This window comes from Lynx rufus, unplaced genomic scaffold (genome assembly GCF_022079265.1).
Source record: "Lynx rufus isolate CCGP_SWC_20201006 ecotype Redwood Valley unplaced genomic scaffold, mLynRuf1.p SCAF_22, whole genome shotgun sequence".
NCBI lineage: Eukaryota > Metazoa > Chordata > Mammalia > Carnivora > Felidae > Lynx > Lynx rufus.
The window spans coordinates 7169773-7192978 of NW_025814837.1; the positions used below are offsets into that span (position 1 = coordinate 7169773).

The 23206-nt window shown below is 41.8% G+C and overlaps 1 protein-coding gene and 1 long non-coding RNA gene across 7 annotated transcripts in view; one reads left to right on the top strand and one right to left on the bottom strand.

Annotated features, from left to right (window-relative positions):
- MAPRE2 (microtubule associated protein RP/EB family member 2) overlaps positions 1 to 23206 on the bottom strand; it is a 158830-nt gene that overhangs the window by 18962 nt on the left and 116662 nt on the right. For all 5 annotated transcript variants that reach the window (XM_047087077.1, XM_047087074.1, XM_047087076.1 and 2 more), the window contains 2 exons: positions 20871 to 21016; positions 16996 to 17209 (listed from right to left, as the gene is read on the bottom strand). In XM_047087077.1, the coding sequence (XP_046943033.1) occupies positions 16996 to 17209; positions 20871 to 21016 (360 nt within the window). The remainder of the gene's footprint in view (positions 1 to 16995; positions 17210 to 20870; positions 21017 to 23206) is intronic.
- LOC124517637 (uncharacterized) lies at positions 7976 to 17172 on the top strand. 2 transcript variants are annotated; one of them, XR_006963516.1, is made up of 3 exons: positions 7976 to 8290; positions 12180 to 12330; positions 14495 to 17172. It is a non-coding gene; the product is annotated as an uncharacterized LOC124517637 (long non-coding RNA). The 2 variants fall into 2 exon arrangements; XR_006963515.1 differs by having other exon boundaries at positions 7981 to 8290; positions 12216 to 12330.

Consider the following 23206-nt stretch of genomic DNA (forward strand, 5'->3'; position numbering starts at 1 on the left):
AGTGCGGCTCTTCCTTCTGGCCACTTTAGGGTCAGCTTGTAAAAGTGGGCAGCCCCTTTTCTGAGCACCTTGGAGCCTAGCAGAAAGCACACCAGCCGTGTGGGCATGGGGATCGGGTATGGAAGTGGTAATCCTTCGGCTTGCCCTTAAGGAGGCAGTGGCTGAGCTTGGGGCCCGGTCGCCAGGTGGCCTTCACGGCAGTCCGGGTGCTGCTACCTGGACCCCTGGACGCCGAAGACCGCAAAAGTAGTGCCTGTTTCCCAGAGTCAGGAACAGCACAGGACAGGTCCTTAACAAGAGCCTGACACATGGTAGGTGCTCGATAAATGTGAGCTCACATTAGTAGTGCTGTTACTCAGCGAATATGATCCGACCAATGATGAAGTACACAGGTTTCCCATTTCCAGACACTAGCAAGATAAAAACTAAAGTGCTAAAGTAGTAAGAACATCAGACTCTCTTTCAAGAAATCTCTATAAAAATTTTAACCCATAAACCAACAGTGGGCACCAAGGCCTCGGTTCTCCAGTTCCATTCACCTTCTATCTTGAAAATCAGCAAGCTGGAGTCTCTGTGCTCCTTCTTAAATTACCCTGACTCATTCATTCAAGCAGCCAACATTTACTGACCTCCTACTGTGTACCTGGCAAGCTATAGGCAGTTGGGATAAATCAATGAATGAAACATACAAAATGCCTTTGTGGAATTTACATTCTAACAGCAGAAATGAGATAATAAACAACATGATACATTAGTAAGTGCCATAATAAACTGGCAAGCAAATGCTATGGAGAAGAGACCGGCAGAGCAGGGCGAGGGTGAGCAGCCTCTGCAGTAGCAGCTCCGGGTGTCTGAGTGCCCAGCACGTGTCTTTCTCCAGTCTCAGCTCTGCAGACCCAGGAGCCTCCCATGGGCCTCACTAGACCCAGGTTCCCTCAGAAGGACAGGGGTCAAGATCACGGAGCCCTCTTGATGCGAGTCCTGCCGCAGGCTAGCAGAGACATGAGGCGAGACGTACGCCAGGCCCATGTGGCAGTCTCCCTGACCCGCGAGTCCTGTTCCTCACAGAAGCCTACGTCTCTTGTGACAACTCCAGAGGCATAACCTTCCAGAATCCCTGAAAGAGACTTGCCAGGTGCAGGAGGAACCCTTACTTCCAGGCCTAAGAAAGTCATATTGGAACAGAGGCCTGAGAGGGGTGAAGCCGGTGCCCTGGACAGCCCAGGAGCAGAGTGTTCCAGGCAACGGCAAGGCCTGATGCCCACACGAAGGCCCTACCTCATCTGGGGCAGGGGCCAGGTGGAGTGCTGCCGCAGAGCAAGCCTGGGCCAGTGCAGGAGGGGGCAGATCGTCGGGACTCAGAGGCCGCAGTCAGGAGGTGGGCTTTCGTTCTGAGGGGAAAGGGAAGCCGCGGCAGGGTCCCGAGCTGAGGAGTGACATGGTCTGACTGCTGTGTGGAGAATGGGCTGCAGGAGGGTGAGGGCAGAGGCAGAGAGGGCAGAGGCAGAGTGGCCAGAGAGGAGGCCACTGCCGTGATTTTCCTGGTATGAGTAGTGAGTGCTCAAGACGAGTCTCCTTTATGGTAAATCATTTACAACGCACCAGTTCAGAAAGCCCCATCATGTACCCTATAAAATAGGCACCAAATGTCTGGCTGTTTTATACGGCTTCCATTTTGTAATGTTAACAGCAACCTAAAAAACATTTTGTGATCAATAGCATCTGCTATTGACTCTGAGAGGAAGGCTGAAGAAAAGTAGGCGGTGACAAGGGCTATGAGTCAGCGTGTGTCCCTCCCAATTCACTCCTCAGGGTCATTACACAGTGTGATAACTGGTTCTGCCCTGGGAGCAAGCCAGGGAACTACACTCAGAGTGAGAGGCCTGGGATGGCGTGGCTGCCTCTGCACCCAGAGCCTCAGAGCCTGAAGGCTCCCCTTCCCCGGCCAGGGGTCACAAAGCCTGCCCCCGCGGTGGCCAAGAGGACCTGAGCTTGGCTGGCCAGCATGAGCACTCAGAAAACTGAATTACTTCTGCCCTGGTTACTGTCCCTGCTGGAGATGATGTGCTTATTTTTAGCCATCATGTGATTCTCCAGTATTTTCCAGGCTCTGCCTGAGTCACTATGGTTTCTGAGAATTTTTCATAGTGGGAAAAAATGCACAGAACTTCTCCTCTTAGAATGGCTCAAGTATTAAAATAGCTAACTTTTGAATAGTTGTTTGAATGTGGCGTGTATTTCCTTATGATAAACCGACTCTTCTCACATCTTGGTAGGTAATTAAGGGTGCTCTGAAACACATTAGGTGCCGAGCAATCACTGTCTTAGTCCAAATTCTCATTTTTAACTTGTCCTCAGGGCAACTTCTCTCTAGAAATGGCAAGGATCCCTCACTCCCACGAAAACAATACACACCAGAATCCCAACAAGTTAGGGAGGCGCCCCCTTGCCTGTTTACTGCAGGAAGAAGAAAAGCTAGTGGGTGAAACAGCCCAACAAACCTAGCCAGACCATCAAGAGTTAAAACACACAGGCATCACCATGACATCGCGGCATCACTGTACTCCTGGCATACAGCAGCCTTTCAAGCCAAAAGTCTTCAAATTAAGATGGCTATTGCGTAGGAACACGAGCACTCAATACTTCATGATGGACAGATACAGTCCTGACTCCACTGTCAAGACCAGTATTTTAGGTTATTTTTCTGGTGGTGGCAAGTTGACTGTGCTCCATTAACACGATCTTCCCCAGACTCCCTTGCAAACAGAGAGATGTGGTCTGAGGCCACAGAGCTGGAGCTCAGGGAGGTGAGAACCAGAGCTGAGCCTCATATGAATCTTTTACTACAACTGGCTCCTGGCTCCAGCTTCTCTGCTTTCACCAACCAACCACCAAGCCAGAAAAATGTGCATCGTATATCCTTGGCCAACCTCCTCTCCTACATGGTTTGTTGGAACAGCTTCTTAGCTAGTCTTCTGGACTGTAACTGTGCCACCCGCCATGTATTTTCTACACCAAACAGCAAACTTGTGCTTAAAACCTTTCAGTGACTCCCAACTGTTCCCTTTAAAGCATAAACCTCTGTGACCAACAGAACCTATGGTGACCTCCTCTCCCCAATAATCTTCACCTCCTGGTATTCTAATCTTTGTATAGTCCCTTCCTCTAGAGTATGGGTGCGGCCTGTGCCTTGCTTCTAAGCAACAGAATATGACAAAGGTGATGGGAGGTCGCTCTCATGATTATGGTACTCTACAGAACTCTGTTTGGCTAGCATACACACCAGAGAGAATCCTATGGGTCTAGAAGCAGCAAGATGCCACGTAAGCACCCATGCTGGAAAAGCCCATGTGGCAAGGAAGCGCAGGTGGCCTCTGGGAACTTAGAGCAGCTGCCACCAGGAGACTGAAACCTCAGTTCTGCAGCGTCAAGGAAACTGTCACAACCCGAGAGCTCTCCCCAGTTAAGCCTCTGATTAGACCACAGCCCCAGAAGATACCTGGATTGCTGCCCGGTGGGATCCTAGAACACAGAACACAGCTAGGCTTGGCCTGGACTTCAGAAGGTGTAAGACAATAGATGTGTGTTGTTTTAAGCTGCTAAGTCTGTAGTAGTTGTTTTGCAGCAACACAGTCTGAATATCACCTCTCCACTCATTATACAAGGGCCCCACTCACCTCTGCAGCTTTATTTCGCAATACCCATGCAGAATAACACACACTTTACCAAATACAGCATATTCTCTCTTGACATCGATATTCTACTCTTTCTGTTTGCAGTGCTCTTGTCCATACTCTTAACCTGGCTAACTTCTACTCATTCAGTGACTCGTCGTCAAAACCCCTATTTCCCCAAGAAGCCTTTCTAGAATCCACAAGACCAGCTCTGATGGTCTTCCTACACACCCTGATAGCACAGACCTCACTTTGTTGTTATTGTCTATTTATTACCAGGTTTTCATCACAAGACTGTAACTTCCCTGAATCATGATGTGTCTCCAGAACTTCTTACGGTGCCCTGACAAATATGTGTTGAGAGACTGAATGAAAATCCAAGCAAAGCTTTCATAAAAAGAGCAACGACTCCAGCAAACAGGAGCTGTTTAAGAAGGTTTTTTTTCTGAGCTACTGTGTAGTACACCATATACTATTTCCGCAGCTACAGTACAAGGGGCTCCTCAGGTGATAGAGAGGACTGGAGAGGATGCCGAAAATAGCCGTACACGTGGGCTTCAGTGCTGCATCTTCCTGGATCCAAATGGACATGCTGTGATTCAATTTAAATCAATTCAACAAATTCTAAATGAAATTCTTCAAAGTAAAACAATGTTTCTCTTCCTGCCCAACATACCAAGTGACAAAGAATGGCACCAATAAGAAAAACAGACCTCGTTCTGCCATCTTGGAACCTGTGGAGGGCTGCTGGGAGCAGGACTCCTAAAATGACAAGTATGTCTGGAAGGCTGTGGTCCAAGGCCATTTTTGCTGGAGAAAGCGGGGTCTCCAGAACCAGAGAGAGCACAGAGATCTTCTTAAAATTGAAGATGTTTATGCTTGAGATGAAACAGAACTGTATCTAGGCAAGAGATGTGCTTATATGTACAAAGCAAAGAAGAGCACAGTGACTCCTGGTGGCAAACTGAACAAAACCAGAGTAATCTGGGGAAGAGTAACTCGTGCTCATGGAAACAGTGCCGTGGTTCATGCCAAATTCCAAAGCAACCTTCGTGCTAAAGCCATTGGCCACAGAATCCATGTGATGCTGTGCCCTTCAAGGATTTAAACTTACTGTAAAGTAAATAAAAGTGTACATTTGCTCTCTTACGGGGGGCAGGGAGGAAGAAAAAAAGAAAAATAGGTCCATGGGTGACCTGTGATACTCTGTTTACGGAAATGGAGAATAAATGCTAAATCATTGCCTCTGAGACCTCCTAAGTTTTGTCGTGAGGCAGAGAAGCCAGATGCCAAGTTATTATTCCAACAGAGAGAAAAGCGATGACGGGAGTAACACGTGGGATTTAGCACAAAACCAATGAGTATTTCAACATACCCAGGGAGCAGTGAAAATGACCCAATACCAGTTATGAAAGGAATCAATGCTGTTTAAAAGAGGCCTTGATGCTTTACTTCCCAGTGCAGGCGGGACAATAATGGAGGCCATTGGTCCTCTCCTGCAAGGCCGTGAGTGAGGGAACAGAGCCCAAGAGGCCAAAATACATGTCAGTTGTGTCTGAAGGGCTTACTCTTCCCTTTGAAATCACCTAGACCATCCATTCAGAGAATGAAGTCAATCCAAGGGTTAAGAAATCAGAGATGAGGGATCCCGCTAATCCAGGACCCAGTATCCCAGGCTTCACGTACATGTCTGCTTCCAGGCTGCGAAGAGGCCTGGAACAAGTGACTCAAGGTTTCCTGCTTTTACAAACCTATACAAAAGACAGCAACTCTCACCCAGAATCTGCTGCAAGGATGAATGAGAATGTTTTTAAACTTGAAGAAGCGGCTGCTAGTTTTAAAAACAAAAATGGAGGTCATTCAAATGCAACAGCATGTGCTCTGGTTCCAGCCTTTATGCCACTGCAGAGACTTTCATTTCCTCCACACACTATGCAATTTGAATCTGGTTTGTGAAAATGTACTGTGGTTCAGCATAGTGTAAGGAGAAGATCAGAACATAAAACAAGACCACATCCATAATATTTCAGAGGCAATATAATGATTTAAAGAGTAGGCTTTGGAATCACAAGGTCAGGCTTCAAACTCTGGGCCCCCTGTTTCTTTTTTTTTTAATTTTTATTTAAAAAAACTTTTTTTTTTTAACATTTATTTATTTTTGAGAGAGGGAGAGGGAGAGAGAGAGAGACAGAGCATGAGTGGGGGAGGGGCAGAGAGAGAGGGAGACACAGAGTCCGAAGCAGGCTCCAGTCTCTGAGCTGTCAGCACAAAGCCCGACGTGGGGCTCGAACTCACAGACTGTGAGATCATGACCTGAGCTGAAGTAGGATGCTTAACCGACTAAGCCACCCAGGCGCCCCTGGGCCCCCTATTTCTAGTGTATGACCCTGGAAAGTTACTGAACCTCTCTGTGCTTCAGTTTCCCCACCTCTACAACAGGGGTTATGGTTGTAGGTTTTGATCTCTAAGCTTTCAAATGTTCTAGTTTTACAGAAAACTAGGTCAGGGTTTGATTCCAAAAAGCCAAAATAACTAAAAGCTGTAAACTGAATTAGCAAATCCTCTATCAAAGATGCAGTCTCAGTAAGCAAGCACATCGGATGGCCATGAAAAATGCATGGCTGTTCCTCGGACGAAGGCCCTCAGCCTTGTCCACAGATACTGCCAGAAGATTCCTATCCAAAGCTCCTGAATTCTTCATGTCTCTGTTCCTCACTGTGCTCTCAATATTCCAAACTCACAGATATTCAGTATCCTGGCAAGGCAGAGCACTGCTCATATTGTATTGCTGTTTATCATTACAGGTTGAGAAATACAGTTTTAACTATTGTTTGAGAAGAAAAGTATCCTAATGCCCAGTGGTGTATCTTATACATCTTACATAAGACAGATGTATAACTGGAGGAACAAAACTACCAACAGCCTTCTGCTTTCCATGAGCAGCCATTACCTGCTTTGCAGCTTAGCAGTGGGATGGTTTCTTAATATGAGGAGGTCAAGGGGATGCAATGCTGATACGGGGCAGGGACTGAGTGAAAGATATATCGTCCATAGAACAACCGCTAGCATTTGCTTGAAGAGAATTCTTGCTAATTATGGGACTGGTAAGAAAAATGCACCTCTTCCTTGTTTTGAGTTGACATTACATGATCTCTTAAAATGAATATTTGATCCTTGAAGAAGTAAGCAGGTATATGGAGGTATAGTTTGTGGTTAGGTGACTGAGGCCTCTGAGAACAGTTAACAGCAGGAGCATACCGGGAAGGTGCAGAGAACAAATAGGCATGACTCATCCTGATGCGGAGACCACAAAGGGCCAAGGAGGATGCCTGTGCATACCCTACGGCTCTGAGAAGTCAAATGCTATCAAGGACTGGTCTGGTCTAAAGAACAGACAAGGGAAAATGCATTTCTTGGAATAAATGATGGCTTTGGGGTGAGAGCAACATTTGTGTTTAAAGGGCAGACTGTTCTCAAAAGGTAAATGAACACATATGTTTTGTCAGTAGTAAGGAAAAGGAAGTCCTGCATGAAGGCACAGGCCTGACACCAAGGTCAGGACCCTCTGAGTGAAATTTGACTTCGTGGGTACTTTTTACGTGGACTCTAATTGAGTCCCTGTTAAATTAAAAACATCAGAACACTTTGGAGCAATACACCAAAAGCTTCCATGTCCACAACAAAACATTACAATGTCTACGATATAATCCAAAATTATTCAACATACAAAGATCCAGGAAAATGTGACACGTTCTCAAAATCAACAGATGCCAATGGTGAGGCGATCAGATGGTGGCATCAGCAGACAGGAGCTTTAAAGCAGCTATCAGAACCATGCCCAGGGAAGTGAAGGATGTTCACAATAAATGAAAGGTAGGCAGTACCAATAGAGAAAGAAAAAAAGGGAATTAACAACTGAAAACATACAAGGGTTGAAATTTTAAAAATGCTCAATAGAAGGGAAATGACAGAGGACAAAGAGGGTAAACCTGAAGATGTATTAATAGAAACCATCTAATCTAAAGAAGAGAGAGCGTGCTGAGAAAAAGGTGAACAGAGCCTCAGAAACCCGTGGGAGAATTTCAAAAGCTCTAACATATGGATAAATGTGTCCCAGAAGGACAGAGAGAATGGAGCTGAAAAATGGCTGAAAATCTCCCAAACATGGTAAAAGACATAAACTCAACAGATTTAAAGTAGCTTAATGAACTCCAGAACAAGAGAAATTCAAAGAGAACCATGATTAGGCACATCCCAGTCCCACTAACTGAAAACCAAAGATAAAGAAACTCTTGACTGCACCCAGAGAGGAAAAACATGTTGCACATGGGGAAGAACGATTAGAACAAGCAAGCCCTTCTCATCTCTGGAGGCCATGGACACTGAAACGACATCTTTAAAGCACATAAAGCAAGATCAGGTGGAATTCTTTATCTATGGAAATTTTTGATCGTGAAAAAAAGACATTTACAGAAGAAGGAAACTGGAAGAACTTGTTGCCAACGGACCTGCTCTATAAGAAATGCTAAAGCAAGTTCTTCAGTATGAAGAGAAATGAACTCAGTAGGGAACTCAGAGCTTCAGGGACGAATGAAGGCGACTGGAAATGGTAAAAGGTAGGAATGGGGGGGAAAAAACCCACTCTTTTTTCTCTCAATTTCTTTTAAACACACACGATTGCCTAAAGCAGCACTGCCTCCTAGAAATATGTTAATCAGTCAATTAAAAAATTTTTAAGATGTGAAATGTAATGTATGCAAAAATACACATAATATATACAGATTATAATTTCTACCTGTAATTAATAAAATTATTAGAGATTTTGTATTCATTTTTTTCCATACTAAGTCTTCTACATCCAGCATGCATTTCATACATACAGCACATTTCAGTGCAGAATAAGCACATTTCGAGTGCTCAAAAGCCACTTATGAAAACAGTGTTGGTCCAAAACAAAAGTTGTAACATTGTCCTGGGGGATTTATAATGTATGTGGACGTAGCACATGTGACAAGTGTAATAGTCATACAAACTATATGGGACAAACAAAAGTGGGAGGAAGGGTTGCCAGGGTTCCGCATTTTACATGAAGAGAAAATACAATTTTTAAGTACACTGTGAAAGTATATATATTGTAATTCTTAGAGCAACCACTGAAAAAATTAATGCAAAGAGATATAGTTAGAAAGGCAATCAAGTAAGTTGGAATATACAATATCTGAAAAATCCAGAATATGGATATGGCAACTAAAGTGCAAGCAACCAAAACCACAAGTGGGACTACATTGAAGTAAAACGCTTCTGCACAGCAAAAGAAACCATCAACAAAGTTAAAAGACAACCTAGAGAATGGGAGAAATATTTGCAAACCATATATCTGATGAGAGATTAATATCCAAAATACATAAAGAACTCCTACAGCACAAGAGCAAAAAAACCCAAATAACTCAACTCAATTAACAATTAACAAAAATGGACAAAACATACAGAGAAGGACAGATAACATACGTTTTCACTCTTATGTGGATCCTGAGAAATGTAACAGAAGACCATGGGGGAGGGGAAGGGAAAAAAAAAAAGGTTATAGAGGGAGGGAGCCAAAACATAAGAGACTTAAAAACTGAGAACAAACTGAGGGTTGATGGGGGGTGGGAGGGAGGGGAGGGTGGGTGATGGGCATTGAGGAGGGCACCTGCTGGGATGAGCACTGGGTGTTGTACGGAAACCAATTTGACAATAAATTTCATATTTAAAAAAAAAGTGAAAAAATGGACAAAAGACATGAATTGACATTTTTTCAAAGATATATGGAAGGCCAATAGGTATATGGGAAGATGCTCAACATCAGCATTCATTAGGGAAATGTAAATTAAAACCACAATGAGAGTGGGGCACCTGGGTGGCTCAGTCAGTTAAGTGTCTGACTTCGGCTCAGGTCATGATCTCACAGTTTGTGAGTTTGAGCCCCAAGTCAGGCTCTGTGCTGACAGCTCAGAGCCTGGAACCTGTTTCAGATTTTGTGTCTCCCTCTCTCTCTGCCCCTCCCCTGCTCATGCTGTCTCAAAAATAAATGAGCATTAAAAAAAAAAAAAAAAAAAACAACCACAATGAGATATCACTTCATGCCTATTAAAATGGCTATCACCAAAAAGATAAGAAATAACAAATACTGGTGTGGATGTGTGTAGTACACAAGGGCACCCCTGTGTACTATTGGTGGGAATGTAAATTGGTGCAGCCACTAAGACAACAGTAAGGAAGATCCCAAAAAATTAAAAATGGAATTACCATATGACCCACCAATTCAACTTCTGGGTATTTATCCAAAGGAAATAAAAACACTAACTCAAAAGGTATCTGCACCCCCATGTTCATAGCATTATTTACAATAGCCAAGACATGGAAACTACTTAAATGTCCAATGATGGATGTATGGATAAAGAAACCGTGGTACACACACACAGTATTTTTAGGCCATAAAAAATGATGAAATTCTGCCATCTGCAACAACATGGAAGGAGTACCTAAGTGAAATAAATGAGACAGAAAGACAAAGATTGTATGATCTCACTTACATGTGGTCTCTTTAAAACAAACACACCAACAAATAAACTCAGTAAAAGAGATCACACTTGTGGTTACCAGAGGCAGAGAGCAGGGAGAGGTGAACTGGAAGGTAGCCAAAAGGTACAAACTTCCCGTTATCAGATAACTAAGTACCAGGGATGTAATGTATAACATGATGGTGACCGCTAACACTGATGTAGGATCTGTAGGAAAGTTAAGAGAGTAGATCCTAAGAGTTCTTATCATAAGGAGAGATTGTTTTCTTCTTTTTTTATTGTATCTATATGAGAAGATGGATGTTAGCTGAACCTATTATGGTAATCATTTCACAATACATCTAAATCAAACTATTATGTTGTACTCATGAAACTGATAAACGATGTAAGTTATTTCCAAATAAAACTTGAAAAAATAATCATAAAAAATCCAGAAGACAACAGGAAAACAGAAAAAACAGAGTGGTAGACCTAAATCCAGCTAAATCAACAGTTACATTAAGTTGTAACAGACTGGAGAGTCCAACGTCCAGAGATTATGAGGATGAATAACAATGCAAGACCCAATCACATGCTTTTTATAAGCTGCACACTTTAAATATGATCTCAAAGACAAGTAGAAGTTTAATGTGTCATGGGGAAAGATATACCATGCAAGCAGTAAGCATAAGAAAGCTAGCATGGCTGTTCAGTATCAGATAAAATAGACTTCAAGACTAAGAGTTTTAACGAAGATAAAGAGGGACATCTCATAAAATACAAAGGTCAATTCATTGGAATGATTTAGCGTAACAATGTATGTATCTCACAACAGAGCCCCAATACAGAACACAAAAACTGAGAGGAAGTAAAGGGAGAAAAGACAATTCCACAATCAATGTAACACCCTCTTCACAGCAATTATTCGAACTAGACAGAAACAAAAATCAGTAAAAGCACAGAGGATCTGAAAAACACTATCCACTCACTACCTTGATCTGATATTTCTAAAACGCTACGCAACCAACAACTGCAGAATACATATTCTTTTCAAATGAACAAGGTATACTGACCAAGCGAGACCATATTTTGGGCCATAAAATTAAGGTTGGAACAAGGACAAAATCACTATACACTGCCACATTTCACCGCCTCTCCTAAAAACACAGAACAGAAACTTTTTGGGAAATTAAAAGCAACTCTTTTCTCCAAAGGAGGTGACAGGCAGTGCTTACTTAGATTACAGGTGCTCAACAAATGTGTAAACACTTAAATACACCAATAAACATGAACACCCTGTTAAGATTATATGAACAGCCTTAGAGAACCCAAATTAAAGTTAACTGGGAGAGTATTTACATATTCAATAGTTTTGGAAATACACTGTTAGGATTTATTTCTATTTACATTTGGGGATTTAAGTGTGATTGTGCAAGTACTTTATTCTGTTATACTTCTTAGGTTGCTTCCTTTTTGAAACCATTTTTCTAATATTTCTATTGATCTGATTTTAAGGCTGGAACACTCAAGTCCCTGAGGAAAAGAGAAAGCACAGCCTCAATTTCCATAGCAACTCTAAATCCATCACATTATATTTGTATATGAGAATTTGATTTAAATATATTAATATATGTGAATTTGCAATGTGTCTAAGCTGTAGTTGCCATAGGAACTACAACTTCAAATTCCCTTTTAAGTTTAGTAAATGCTCACACTTGACAACGGACTCCCGCCCCCCCAGCTATCTTGAGTTGCGGATATGGCTCACTGCAATAAGCTTACAAACATCATGACTCACAATGATAGATGCACTTAATAGGTATCTATCATTATGGAAACAGATTTTTTTTTCAATATATGAAGTTTATTGTCAAATTGGTTTCCATACAACATCCAGTGCTCATCCCAAAAGGTGCCCTCCTCAATACCCATCACCCACCCTCCCCTCCCTCCTACCCCTCAGGAAACAGATATTTTAATACATGCGCCTCATTGGTAGATCAAAAGCAACTAGAGATGCAATGCTTCACAACGCAGATGTCAGAAGACTTGCCAGGCAGCCATTCACCCTTATGTGACAGCCTCTGCTTACGCTGAAGCTTGTTTCAGTCCAGGTAAGTCACCCAACCGCACTGACACCGATGGGCTCTATGGCTTCTCGGAATCTACATGAGGACATTTTGGATCTGTACTGAAATGGCAGAAAAATCTGGTACATTCTCATGACAACTGAATGCACCAAGTATGTGGAGTGTATCTAGTTTATAAAAAAGCAAACAACCCATGGTGCAGGCCTACAGAAGTAGTCTGTGCGATGAAAAACATTATTATTATTATTATTATTATTATTATTATTATTATTATTATTTTGCCAATGTAGACAGTACTTTCTTAAGTGGAGAATCCATTCCAGGATCACATTTCCACTCTAATAGGGGCCCTTTGCCACTTATCACTGCTCTTAATGTATTATAGTCAGGACACGCAAGTTAATTTGTTATTAGCCTACAGAAATATTTGGGGAGAGAGAAATGCACTGCAAAATCAATCAAGTATTCCATGGCCAAATGAAAAAATAAAGACCATCTCTTGCTTTCAGTTCTACCAGCCATTGCTCGTTTCTACTAATGCAGATGGTTGAGAAATGACAAGGCTTAGAGGTGGAGGGCGCCTGGATGGCTCAGTCAGTTAAGCCTCTGACTTTGGCTCAGGTCATGATTTCATGGTTCGTGAGTTCAAGCCCCACATCAGGCTCTCTGCTCTCAGCCGAGAGCCTGCTTTGAATATTCTGTCCCCCTCTTTCTCTGCCCCTCTCTCACTCATGGTCTCTCTCTCTCAAAAAAAATAAACAAACATGGAAAAAAAAATTAATTGGGCGCCTGGGTAGCTCACTCAGCTAAGCGTCCAACTTCGGCTCAGGTCATGATGTCACAGTTTGTGGGTTTGAGCCCTGTATTGGGCTCTGTGCTGACGGCTCAGAGCCTGAAGCCTGCTTCAGATTCTGTCTCTCTCTCTCTCTCTCTGCCCTTCCCCCACTCATACTCGGTCTCTCAAAAATAAACATAGAAAAAAAATTAAAAATAAAAAAAAGAAATTACTGATAGGACATCACTGTTGGGTAACTGTGCTATCCATCTGAGAATTCCCAGAGAGCTGACCCTCACCTCATCATTAAGCACTTAAATTTTGGGTAGACAAAATCAGACTTGTGAAGAGAATGGCTTTGAATGGCTTCAGACCAGAGGCAGGTGACCAGTTTAAAGACTGTAAATAGTTCATGGGGGAGATGATTATAAACAGAATCTTAAGTATTAGAAGGGAACTCTGAGTGGATCAATTAGTGTAGGCTGGTGTCCTAGTGATCCTGAGGGATAAGGAGAGGCATGGAGCTATCTGATCGTCTAATAAAGCATTCAGGCTGATGGGCTGTTTAGTAAGGTTTTCTGAAGTTGTTTCGGCTCTTCTTGTACTGATGCTTGTACTTTCTATTGCAATCAGTCTACTCCTTGCCCTAATAAGTTATGTGCTGAGAAACCATATCCCTATGTTTGTTAGAATTACACTTTTGTATCACAGATTTTAGAAGACATTTTGGCTTATATTTTCTTGGCTGTATTCCCAAGAGCTGGATACTGGACCTTGAGAAAAATGAGGTCTCACTGTATTTATAGGAGTCTTTCACCTATTATAGCTTTTAAAACAGTGTTCTACATGCGATGTACACCTTGCTATAATTTTTTCCACAGTAGTTTTTCCACCCCACAATGTCCAAGAGACAGAACCTATTTTATTAAAAAGGGTATGACTCGTTTGACTTTTGAAAATATCCTTTCTCCCTGATTAAGACCAATGAGGTGAATGAACATGGTCAAGGTAACAGGAACATGAATCTTTTTTTAAAAATTGTTTTGTAATGTTTGTTTATTTTTGAGAGACAGAGGACAAGCGGGGGAGGGGCAGAGAGAGAGGGAGACACAGAATCGGAAGCAGACTCCAGGCTCTGCACTGTTAGTACAGAGCCCGACACAGGGCTCAAACTCATGAGTCATGAGATCATGACTTGAGCCGAAGTTGGATGCTTAACTGACTGAGCCACCCAGGCACCCCAGGAACACGAATCTTAAAAGAACTACTGCCTCCTGGAACATTAAGAACCTTATTTATTAAAAAAAAAAAAAAAAAGTAAAAACCCTATTTATTACCTGTTGACTTTAATGTGTTTTCTGAGCTCTGTCACCCAAGAGGTTAAGCTCTGGAAGAAATCTGTTTCTCTTCCAGGTTCACAGACATTCTATCAAAATGGCACACGTTTCTCTGTGGCTTCTCTGAAAGACCAATGGAGGAAGTTCTAGAAAACGAGGCCAAAGCAGCACCGTGGGCAGTGGTGCAGATTCAAGGACACACTGTGATTGTGGAACAAAAATGTATTTCTGAGGCCTGTCCAATTTCACTACTAAACACTTGAAGAAAAAAAGTGGCAGCTGAGTTTTAAGATGAATCTGTACATCAATAACAGCTATAGGAAAAGACCCCAAGACCAGAAATGCCAGCTACCATGGGTCTCGCCTCTCCCTCCATGTCTTTAACTCCAGCTGCCCACCAAAACCCCTGATCTGGACAAAACACACCCCTCTTCTACCCCATCTCTACACTGATCCAAGTTTCTGACCACACTTAAAGCCCAATTTGAACTGCTATAATTTTTTGTTCCCCAAACTCCTTGTGGCCTTTTACCCAACCTCTCCCCAGCACTTCTGATTGTTTAAATAATAAATAAAATAAAATAAAATAAAATAAAATAAAATAAAATAAAATAAAATAAAATAAAATAAAATAAAACAAAACAAAACAAAACAAAACAAAACAAAACAAAACAAAACATTCCCCTGCCTCTCTAAATCTTTATCAACACTCTTGACCTTATTTTCTTCCTCCAGCATCAGGGTCCTGCTCCACAAGTTTCCCCTCCTTTTTCCTATCATCAACTAATTCTCCTCCAGGGACCTTTCTCCCATCTTACAAACTTGCTCACTGTGCCTTGTCCTAGAAGCAAACAAAAACAGATCAAGGACACTACCATTCGCCTTCCAATCTCACTTCTCGATGCTGTCTGCTTTCCCCCACAACTAAATGTTTTTCCTCAACTTTTTTCCTGACAAACTTGGTGAAGATGGGATCCCCTCTCACTGCAGGACTTTCCCACTTGTCAGGTCACGCCCTCGCCTGGTCTCTGTGATCTAGGCGTATGCATTCAGCACTTTAACAGACCAGTTCTCTAAAGGATTGTTCATCACCTCCCAGGAGTCCATTATCTTTGGCCTATTTTCAGGCTTCATCCTCTTTGATCTCTCTACAATTAATATTCGGCACTGCTGGTGACCCCTCTTTCTAGAAATTTCCTACTGTTCATTCTCTGATGCTGAGCTTTCCTAGTTTTTTCCCTGATGTTTGTATCTTTTTCTTAGCTTCCTCTTTTTCCTCTTGCTCCTTATTCCTTAGCTTATTTTATATAATTTCATTCATTCTATGGCTTCAGAGCTAGACTTTTATGCTGTCTTAATTTCCTTCCTCCAATTCCTCTCCCCATTCTGGGTGCCATCATTGCACTGAGTGACCCCTTAGGTGAGAAATTCAATGGGCTCGTCCAGGCCTCATTTTACTGGACTCCCTTCCACAGGTTCAGACATTGTTGGCCACTGTGTTCCTTTCCTTCTGCTTCTTTGACATGTTATTCCATCACTTCCTTTAATCTTTCTGGCACCTTCCCTGGTTCTTGTGCGAACCCTTGCTTTTCTGCCCAAACATTAAATGTTACAGTTCTTCACGTCAGTCTCTCCTCTTCCAACTGAGAGCTTACTTCCGGCTTCAATTACATGAACATATGGAAGACTCACAAATGTATACTGATAGTCTACACAACATGCTAGTGTTGTTTAGCATTAGTATTGTTATAACCATCTCCTATCCATTCTAATTGGAGGTTGGGCATAAATAGGGAATTTGTGTCATTTACAAAATTAACGTTATTGATTTAACAAGTGTGAACACTGGTTTTCAGAATGGAACAAATCGCTTTCTGACGATCTCACTGTTTGACTGTCCAGTACCACAACTGGTGTTTGTAATAATGACTGCAGTTTTACAAGAATACCCTCCTGCTTGATAAAGTCTGTGTTTTATGGAAGGATGTTTGTAGTTTTAAAAGGTTTTTATCCACAAAGTTTAACAAATTTTAAAGTTCTAGGTATTCAACCTCAATGACTTCACTTTTGGACCAAGCTATACAAAGGAGATCTTGCTGAATATTATCACGTAAATATTGGCACTGACCATACAGGAAATAGGATGCATATTTCAATGACTTTTCTTTGAAGGATGTAGAGGATTATTCATATTTAAAAGCAATATTGGTTCATATTCTGGTTTGTATGGCCAGTAATTAGGCAGTAAAAATACTTTAGCTGAAATCTAAACAGACTTGACATATTTCAGAAAAACGTACCAAGAAAATGAAACCTATCCCTGGAATATTATTTTAACATATAGCTTCAATGATACAAAGTGAGTAACTCTGCCTTTTTAAGAGAATAAATCATGATCATTAGACTTATTACAGATAAGGCCCTGCTATGAAGATAAATGTGGTCAAATAGACAATAAAAATCATCCAGAGGCCTAAAGAGATTGACTGCTGGGAAGAATCAAACACAGGAAAGCACACAAGAGCCTGAGCCACTTTCCAAAATGCAAGCAACTATACGATTTCACTGTTCCCATACCTGCGGTGGGGGAGTTTGCGTGATGAGACTTTTTTGGCAGGTTGAAGATCTGTTCGCCAGGGTCGGGGGGAGGGATCGCATCTTGCCCTTGCCGTGCTTCTACAGGATCATACTCCTTCCCATCGTAGTTAGCATCATAGAATTTCTTAAACCATTGAATGAAATCCAGGTTGTCCTGGAAACGCCCCTTCACCAGCTTCTCCACTGGGATCACCTGCAATATAAAATCGCCATGTGAGTCATGAACCCATTTATGAGTATTTGGCACAACTGAAGCATTTCCTATGAACTATTTTCTACGGGTCAGGGATTATTTACTGGTCTCCCCCTCAGCTTCTTGGCCAGCTGTATTCTAGAATTCACCTATTTTTTTTCATCATATGCAAGCAAAATTAAAATAAAATGCTGTAGGTGTTCTTCTGAATTATTTCACACCTCTGAACAAATGAGACGAAACAAAAAGTACCTTAGCTGTCAAGAGGGGCTGATTCTCTTCAGAATGTATTTGATTACACAAGCATCTTCATGCAAAAATGGGCCTGGGATGTTGTGCTAGTTCAAGATTGATGGGTTTTCCATATTTCTTTTTTAAAAAATGTTTATTTGTTTATTCTTAGAGAGATCGGGCCAGCAGGGAAGGGGCAGAGAGGGAAAGGAAGAGAGAATTCCAAGCAGACTCTGCACTGTCAGTGCAGAGCCCGATACAGAGCTCGAACCCACGAACCATGACATCATGACCTGAGCAGAAACCAAGAGTCAGACATTTAACTGACTGAGCCACCTAGGTGCCCCTTCAGTATTTCTTTCTAACACCTGCTCCTGGCATGCTGGAATAAACTCCTGTAAGGATTATAGCTACCAGAGGGTGTGAATGAATAAGACTCAAATCAATCCAAACATACACATATCTAACGGTTTGTAGGAAGCAACACAAATTTTCCTGTTTTGTTTGTTTACAATGTAGAGAGACAAGTATTATAAACAACTGCCTGCAATACAGGGCCTAGGAGTTCACAGGCTGCACAGGAACACGGCTAATGTCCACGGGAGTGCACAGGGACAGAAATGGGGTCTGACTAGGGGAGGCATTGAAGGCATTCTGGAGGAGGAGGTACTCTGTATTCACCTCCACTTCTGAGACAAATCTCAGCTTTTCATAGAGTAACCCTTTCTACTGGCATCCTAGACAGCAAATGGGTACCCCCCCCCCTTTAGAGGTCACACGAGAACTTTCAGAATTATGACAGGAAGAAATGTGGGGTGACTCATTAGCTTTACTTCAGTGGGCAGCTATTTTTGAAGGAAAATGGAAAAGGACTTAGTTATGCAAATTGTGCCATTACCAGATTCTGACTTCCTCATCTTTGAGTCGGAATCCTAGCTGAATGTAGGCCATGGGAGTTACAAAGCTAGGGAGTGAGTCAGATGATGTGCACACAATTCAGACACAAACCTAGGGTTGAAAGGGCACAGCTTCACTGACTAATATGAGCAGAAGCCATATAAATTAAACTCTCAGCAAGGCTTTGCCATCTCTGGAACCAGATACCCCTGATACCCTAAAATGGATCATCAGAGCCACTTAAAAAATAGAGAACAACCTCTATCAATGACCACTTGAAGAAAAAACACCAACTGAAGCATTTTAGGCAAGCCATTAAACTAAATCATTAGCAGTACATTTTTAAAATGTTTTTTAATATGTTTTTTATTTTAAAGTTTAGTGCACGTGCACAGGAGAAAGTCAGGGAGGGGCAAACAGAAAAAGAGAATCCTAAGCAGGTTCTGAGCTGTCAGCATGGATCCTGACATGGGGCTTGATTCCCATGACCCTGGGATCATTACCTGAACTGAAATCAAGAGTCGGACATTCAACTGACTGAGCCACCCAGGCGTCCCAGCAGTAAGTACATTTTTTAAAAATGTTTTTGATAAAGCTAAAATTGAAATGAACTCAAGAATAGAGCAAAATAAAGAGAAACAAACTTTGGGAGGAGACTACATTTTTCATGAAGACTCTTCCCAAATTTCACTGAAGTCCACCCTTTTGTGAAGACTCTTCCAGGGAGGGAGACTTGGGTGTGGATCTCTCTCTCTTCCCAAATTTCACTGAAGTCCACCCACAGGGAAGAATTCCTTCCACACATGCACTTAATATTTGACTTTTTGTTTTATTAAATATTTTCATGTCTTTATATGTATAACTTTTGTTTATGCTGATACTGATTTTTAAGTGCCTTCCTAGAGCATAAGGCCCTTTAATTAACATGCTACTTTCTTTTGTTTTCTGCCAAACGTGAAAATTTAGAAACAGTTTTAGATGATGGTGCTACATTAACCATTGACAGTAAGCACTTACTTCTGTTAATTTCACATTTCCCATCAAAATGGGACCTAAGCTCCCAAAATGGGGCCTAAACTCAAAATCTGGGGTGGCAAGCAAATCTTTACACAGATGCTTTCCACCTGCTGTCCTGCTCTGACAAACACACACAGGGACCACTGTCTATCCAAGGATCCTTGGGGGAATCATAGCATATTATGTTAGAGAGGCCAACAAAGGTGATTGAGGCCAAGCTCCCTTCACTACAAGAATTTTATCCTAAACATTCTTCAACAATGGCTCATCTCCTCTCTATGTATACACTTCCACGGACATATGGATGCCCCTAATCTGTTACATAGCAAGTTATGAGTGTTTTTTTTCTTTTTGATCTAGAAGCATGTATAGAGAAAAGATACAGAAATGGACAGGGAAATAATGCTGTTAATAAGTAAGGAGAACGTATACAGCTCTGATTTTGAATATTACAGAAGGAGCTAACTGGAAATTAACCACAGCAAAGGACAAAGTTGAAAGGACTCCAAGAAGGCTGAACTGTTTAGGGGTTAATTTGAAATAAAAGTTCTGAGAAAACAAGAAGGCAAGATTTTAATATTTTGGTAAGATCGCTTTCATTTAGGAAGATAATAATTGCATTAAAATGTGTGCAGTTTAGCAAACTTTTCTCTTTTCCTTTAACCTGTCTCTTATAAAACACTATTTAAAATTTTCATTTCCATGTAGCCTACTTATTGCTACTATTGATGCAAAGTTATCTGTTCCTCCCCTGCTGCTTTTTCTCTTTCCCCTTACTCAAAATTCATTTCTTCCCAAACCTATTCCCTATAAGATATACAGCCATGGTAAAGAATATGGATTAAATATGTATTTGAGTAATAGGAACCATGCAGAGTCTGAGTGGACTTCAGTGACAGTCCTTTATGGGAGAAGAAAGGACTCTAGTCTACTTCATTTGTACCACACTGGGACAAAATTCTAACATTTAAGGGGCGGGGAGAAGGCAGTTTATGGAGACTGAGAATTTGAGTGTGTACACTATGCTCAACATTTTGATACACATTCCCTCACTTTCACATCATAACTATGGGAAAGGGGTTATGGTCTCACTTTATAGGTGGGTAACTCAAAGAATTCAAGTAACCTGCTCAAATCTTGGACATGGGATACAAACCCATGCCATTTCCACTGTAACCTGCCTTTTTTTTCCCCAAAGGAACAAAACACACAAAGAACCACGGTGGCATCTGGCAAACAAAAATTTCTCTCCTACAATGCTAAAACAGAACAGCAACATTTGAACCTCTGTAATTACCTCTAGTGTTTAATCTAATGGCTGTTAAGTTTAGAAATTTCCTTAAATAAAAGCCTCACACAAATATAGGAAGAGAGGGCTGATGCTTTATGCTAGGTACAGACCCCAAACTACTTTGACCATATTAAGGAATACGCCTTCGGATTTTTGCATTTTGGCACAAAAACCAATTTTTAAGAAAGATCACGCATTTTATGGAGGTAGAAGTTAGTTTCCTACCTTATCAACATTCATTCGCTTAAACGATGCTTGCAGAAGTTTAAAATTGTGAATATACTCATGCTCCAACTTTGCTTGAAATTTTACTTTCTTCAAACTAATGCAGCCTGGAAAGAGCATGTCCATGAACTGGCAATAGGCAGCCCCTGGAAAGAAAGGAGAAAAAGGCTGATGTAAGTCTGACTGTTCCCAGGTGTGACTGAGGATTGTTAGGCAGGAAGGAGCCCCCCCAGCTGTGTGCTCCTCTCCCCCATGTGCTTACACATCCTTATTCGATTGGGCTGGGAGCCAGAGAGGGAAGGGACCATGCCTTCCTCCCACCACTTTTCCCATTCCTAACCACTGTGACAGTGATGCTGTGTTCACCAGAGCATCCCCACATTCCACAATGAACAGAAATACTTTTTAAAAAAATGTTTATTTATTTCGAGAGAGAGTGGTGAGTGTGAGTGGGGCGGGGGGCGGAGGGAGCAACCTAAGCAGGCTTCATGCTGCCAGTACAGAGCCCGATGCAGGGCTCGAACTTACCAACTATGAGATCATGCCCTGAGATGAAACCAAGAGTCTAATGCTTAAGCAGCTGAGCCACCTAGGCACCCCAATACTTTTTGAGAGAGAGAGAAAGAGAGCGCGCGCGCGCATGTGCGCACCAGTCAGGGAGGGATGGGGAAAGGGAGAGAGAGAATCTTAAGCAGTCTCCACACCCAGCAGAGAAAGAGGCAGGGCTTGATCTCAAAACCCCGGGATCATGTCCTAAGCCAAAATCAAGAGCTGGAAGCTTAATCCACTGGGCCACCCAGGCGCCCCCAGAGATATTTTAATGCCAAGGAACTCAGGATAAGAATAACTCTTCTTAGCTTCTATCAGAAAAAAAGGAACATTTTCTTCCCTCTAGATGCTACCTGCTCCAAGTCATCAAAATACACAGATGTAAGAGAAAAACAGAAAGTTTAAACACAAGAAAACTACAAAATTTCTCATGAAATGCATAGCTCAAAAAATAAACATGCAAATACAAATATGCCCAAGCTGGTTTTTTTTATTTTTTATTTATTTTTTTTAACGTTTATTCATCTTTGAGACACAGAGAAAGAGCATGAGCAGGGAAGGGGCAGAGAGGGAGACACAGAATCCGAAGCAGACTCCAGGCTCCGGGCTGTTAGCACAGAGCCTGACGAGGGGCTCAAACCCATGAACTGCGAGATCTGACCTGAGCCGAAGTCAGACACTCAACCGACTGAGCCACCCGGGCGCCCCTGCCCAAGCTGTTTTATATCCATCTTGCAAAATGACTTAGGTGAAACTGGATAACTAAACCACCTAATACCCAAAACAGTTGTATACCAATTTAATTCCAGTCTAGAGCAATGGGGTCCTATATTAACATGAAGGATGAAGACAAGGAGACTCTGAAACGTACAGAAGTTCAGAGTCATGCTGTTTATGACTGAGAAATAAAAATAACAGAAATGTTCAATGAGTCCCCTGAGGAAATGGTCAGAGAAAAAAAGATTAAGTCTTTCATATGTATTTTTTTAATGAAGAACTCTTACATCATGACAATTTCCACTAGAAAATCCCAGCAAGATCATGTTTACGGATTCATATCTTCTTAATAGTTAAGGCCGCAGGCATTTAGAAAAGGAAATTCAAAGCCCGAAGGAGAAACAGTAACTGAGTGGCAAGAATGGGAACAAGATGCCATTTCTGTGTTTTGTTGTGTTTTTTTTTTCCTTCTTCAGATCTCTTGGTCTGTTTCTATAATGTGCCCGTGTTGGCCTTTCTGGAACATGAAGGAATTCCCCTCATCTTCTGGTATCAAGGTTTCTGTGAGAAGCTCTTTATTGTATTCGGGTGATTTACCTTTACATGGGAAGAAGCTAAATGATCTCTTATGTCACACAGATGTTGAGCATCCTTTACTGAGATAGGAATCTGAGAGAGAGAGAGAGAGAGAGAGAGAGAGAGAGAGAACGAGAACAAAGTATCCGGGATCTAAGGGCTGCCTCAACAGGAAGTGGTGAGGTAATTCCTTATTCAGAGGTAATACTATAAAATCATGAAATACAGGCTGCGGTAAAAAAACCACCTCCAGAATCTTTGCATCTATGAAGTTTCTCCTTAGATGACCACACCCTGAGCGCAAACTAGTAACATTCCCACTCAAGCAGATGGGTTCTCTTAAAAACGAAGTAAAACAAACCCCAACAGAAACCACTGAGGAGGTAAGAGAAACATCATGATCTTGGGGGGCATTCTTATAGCCGTAATTATTCAGGTCTCCCTTTTCAAGTACCACCAGATGGAACAAATTCCAATAGACATTCGAACACTAT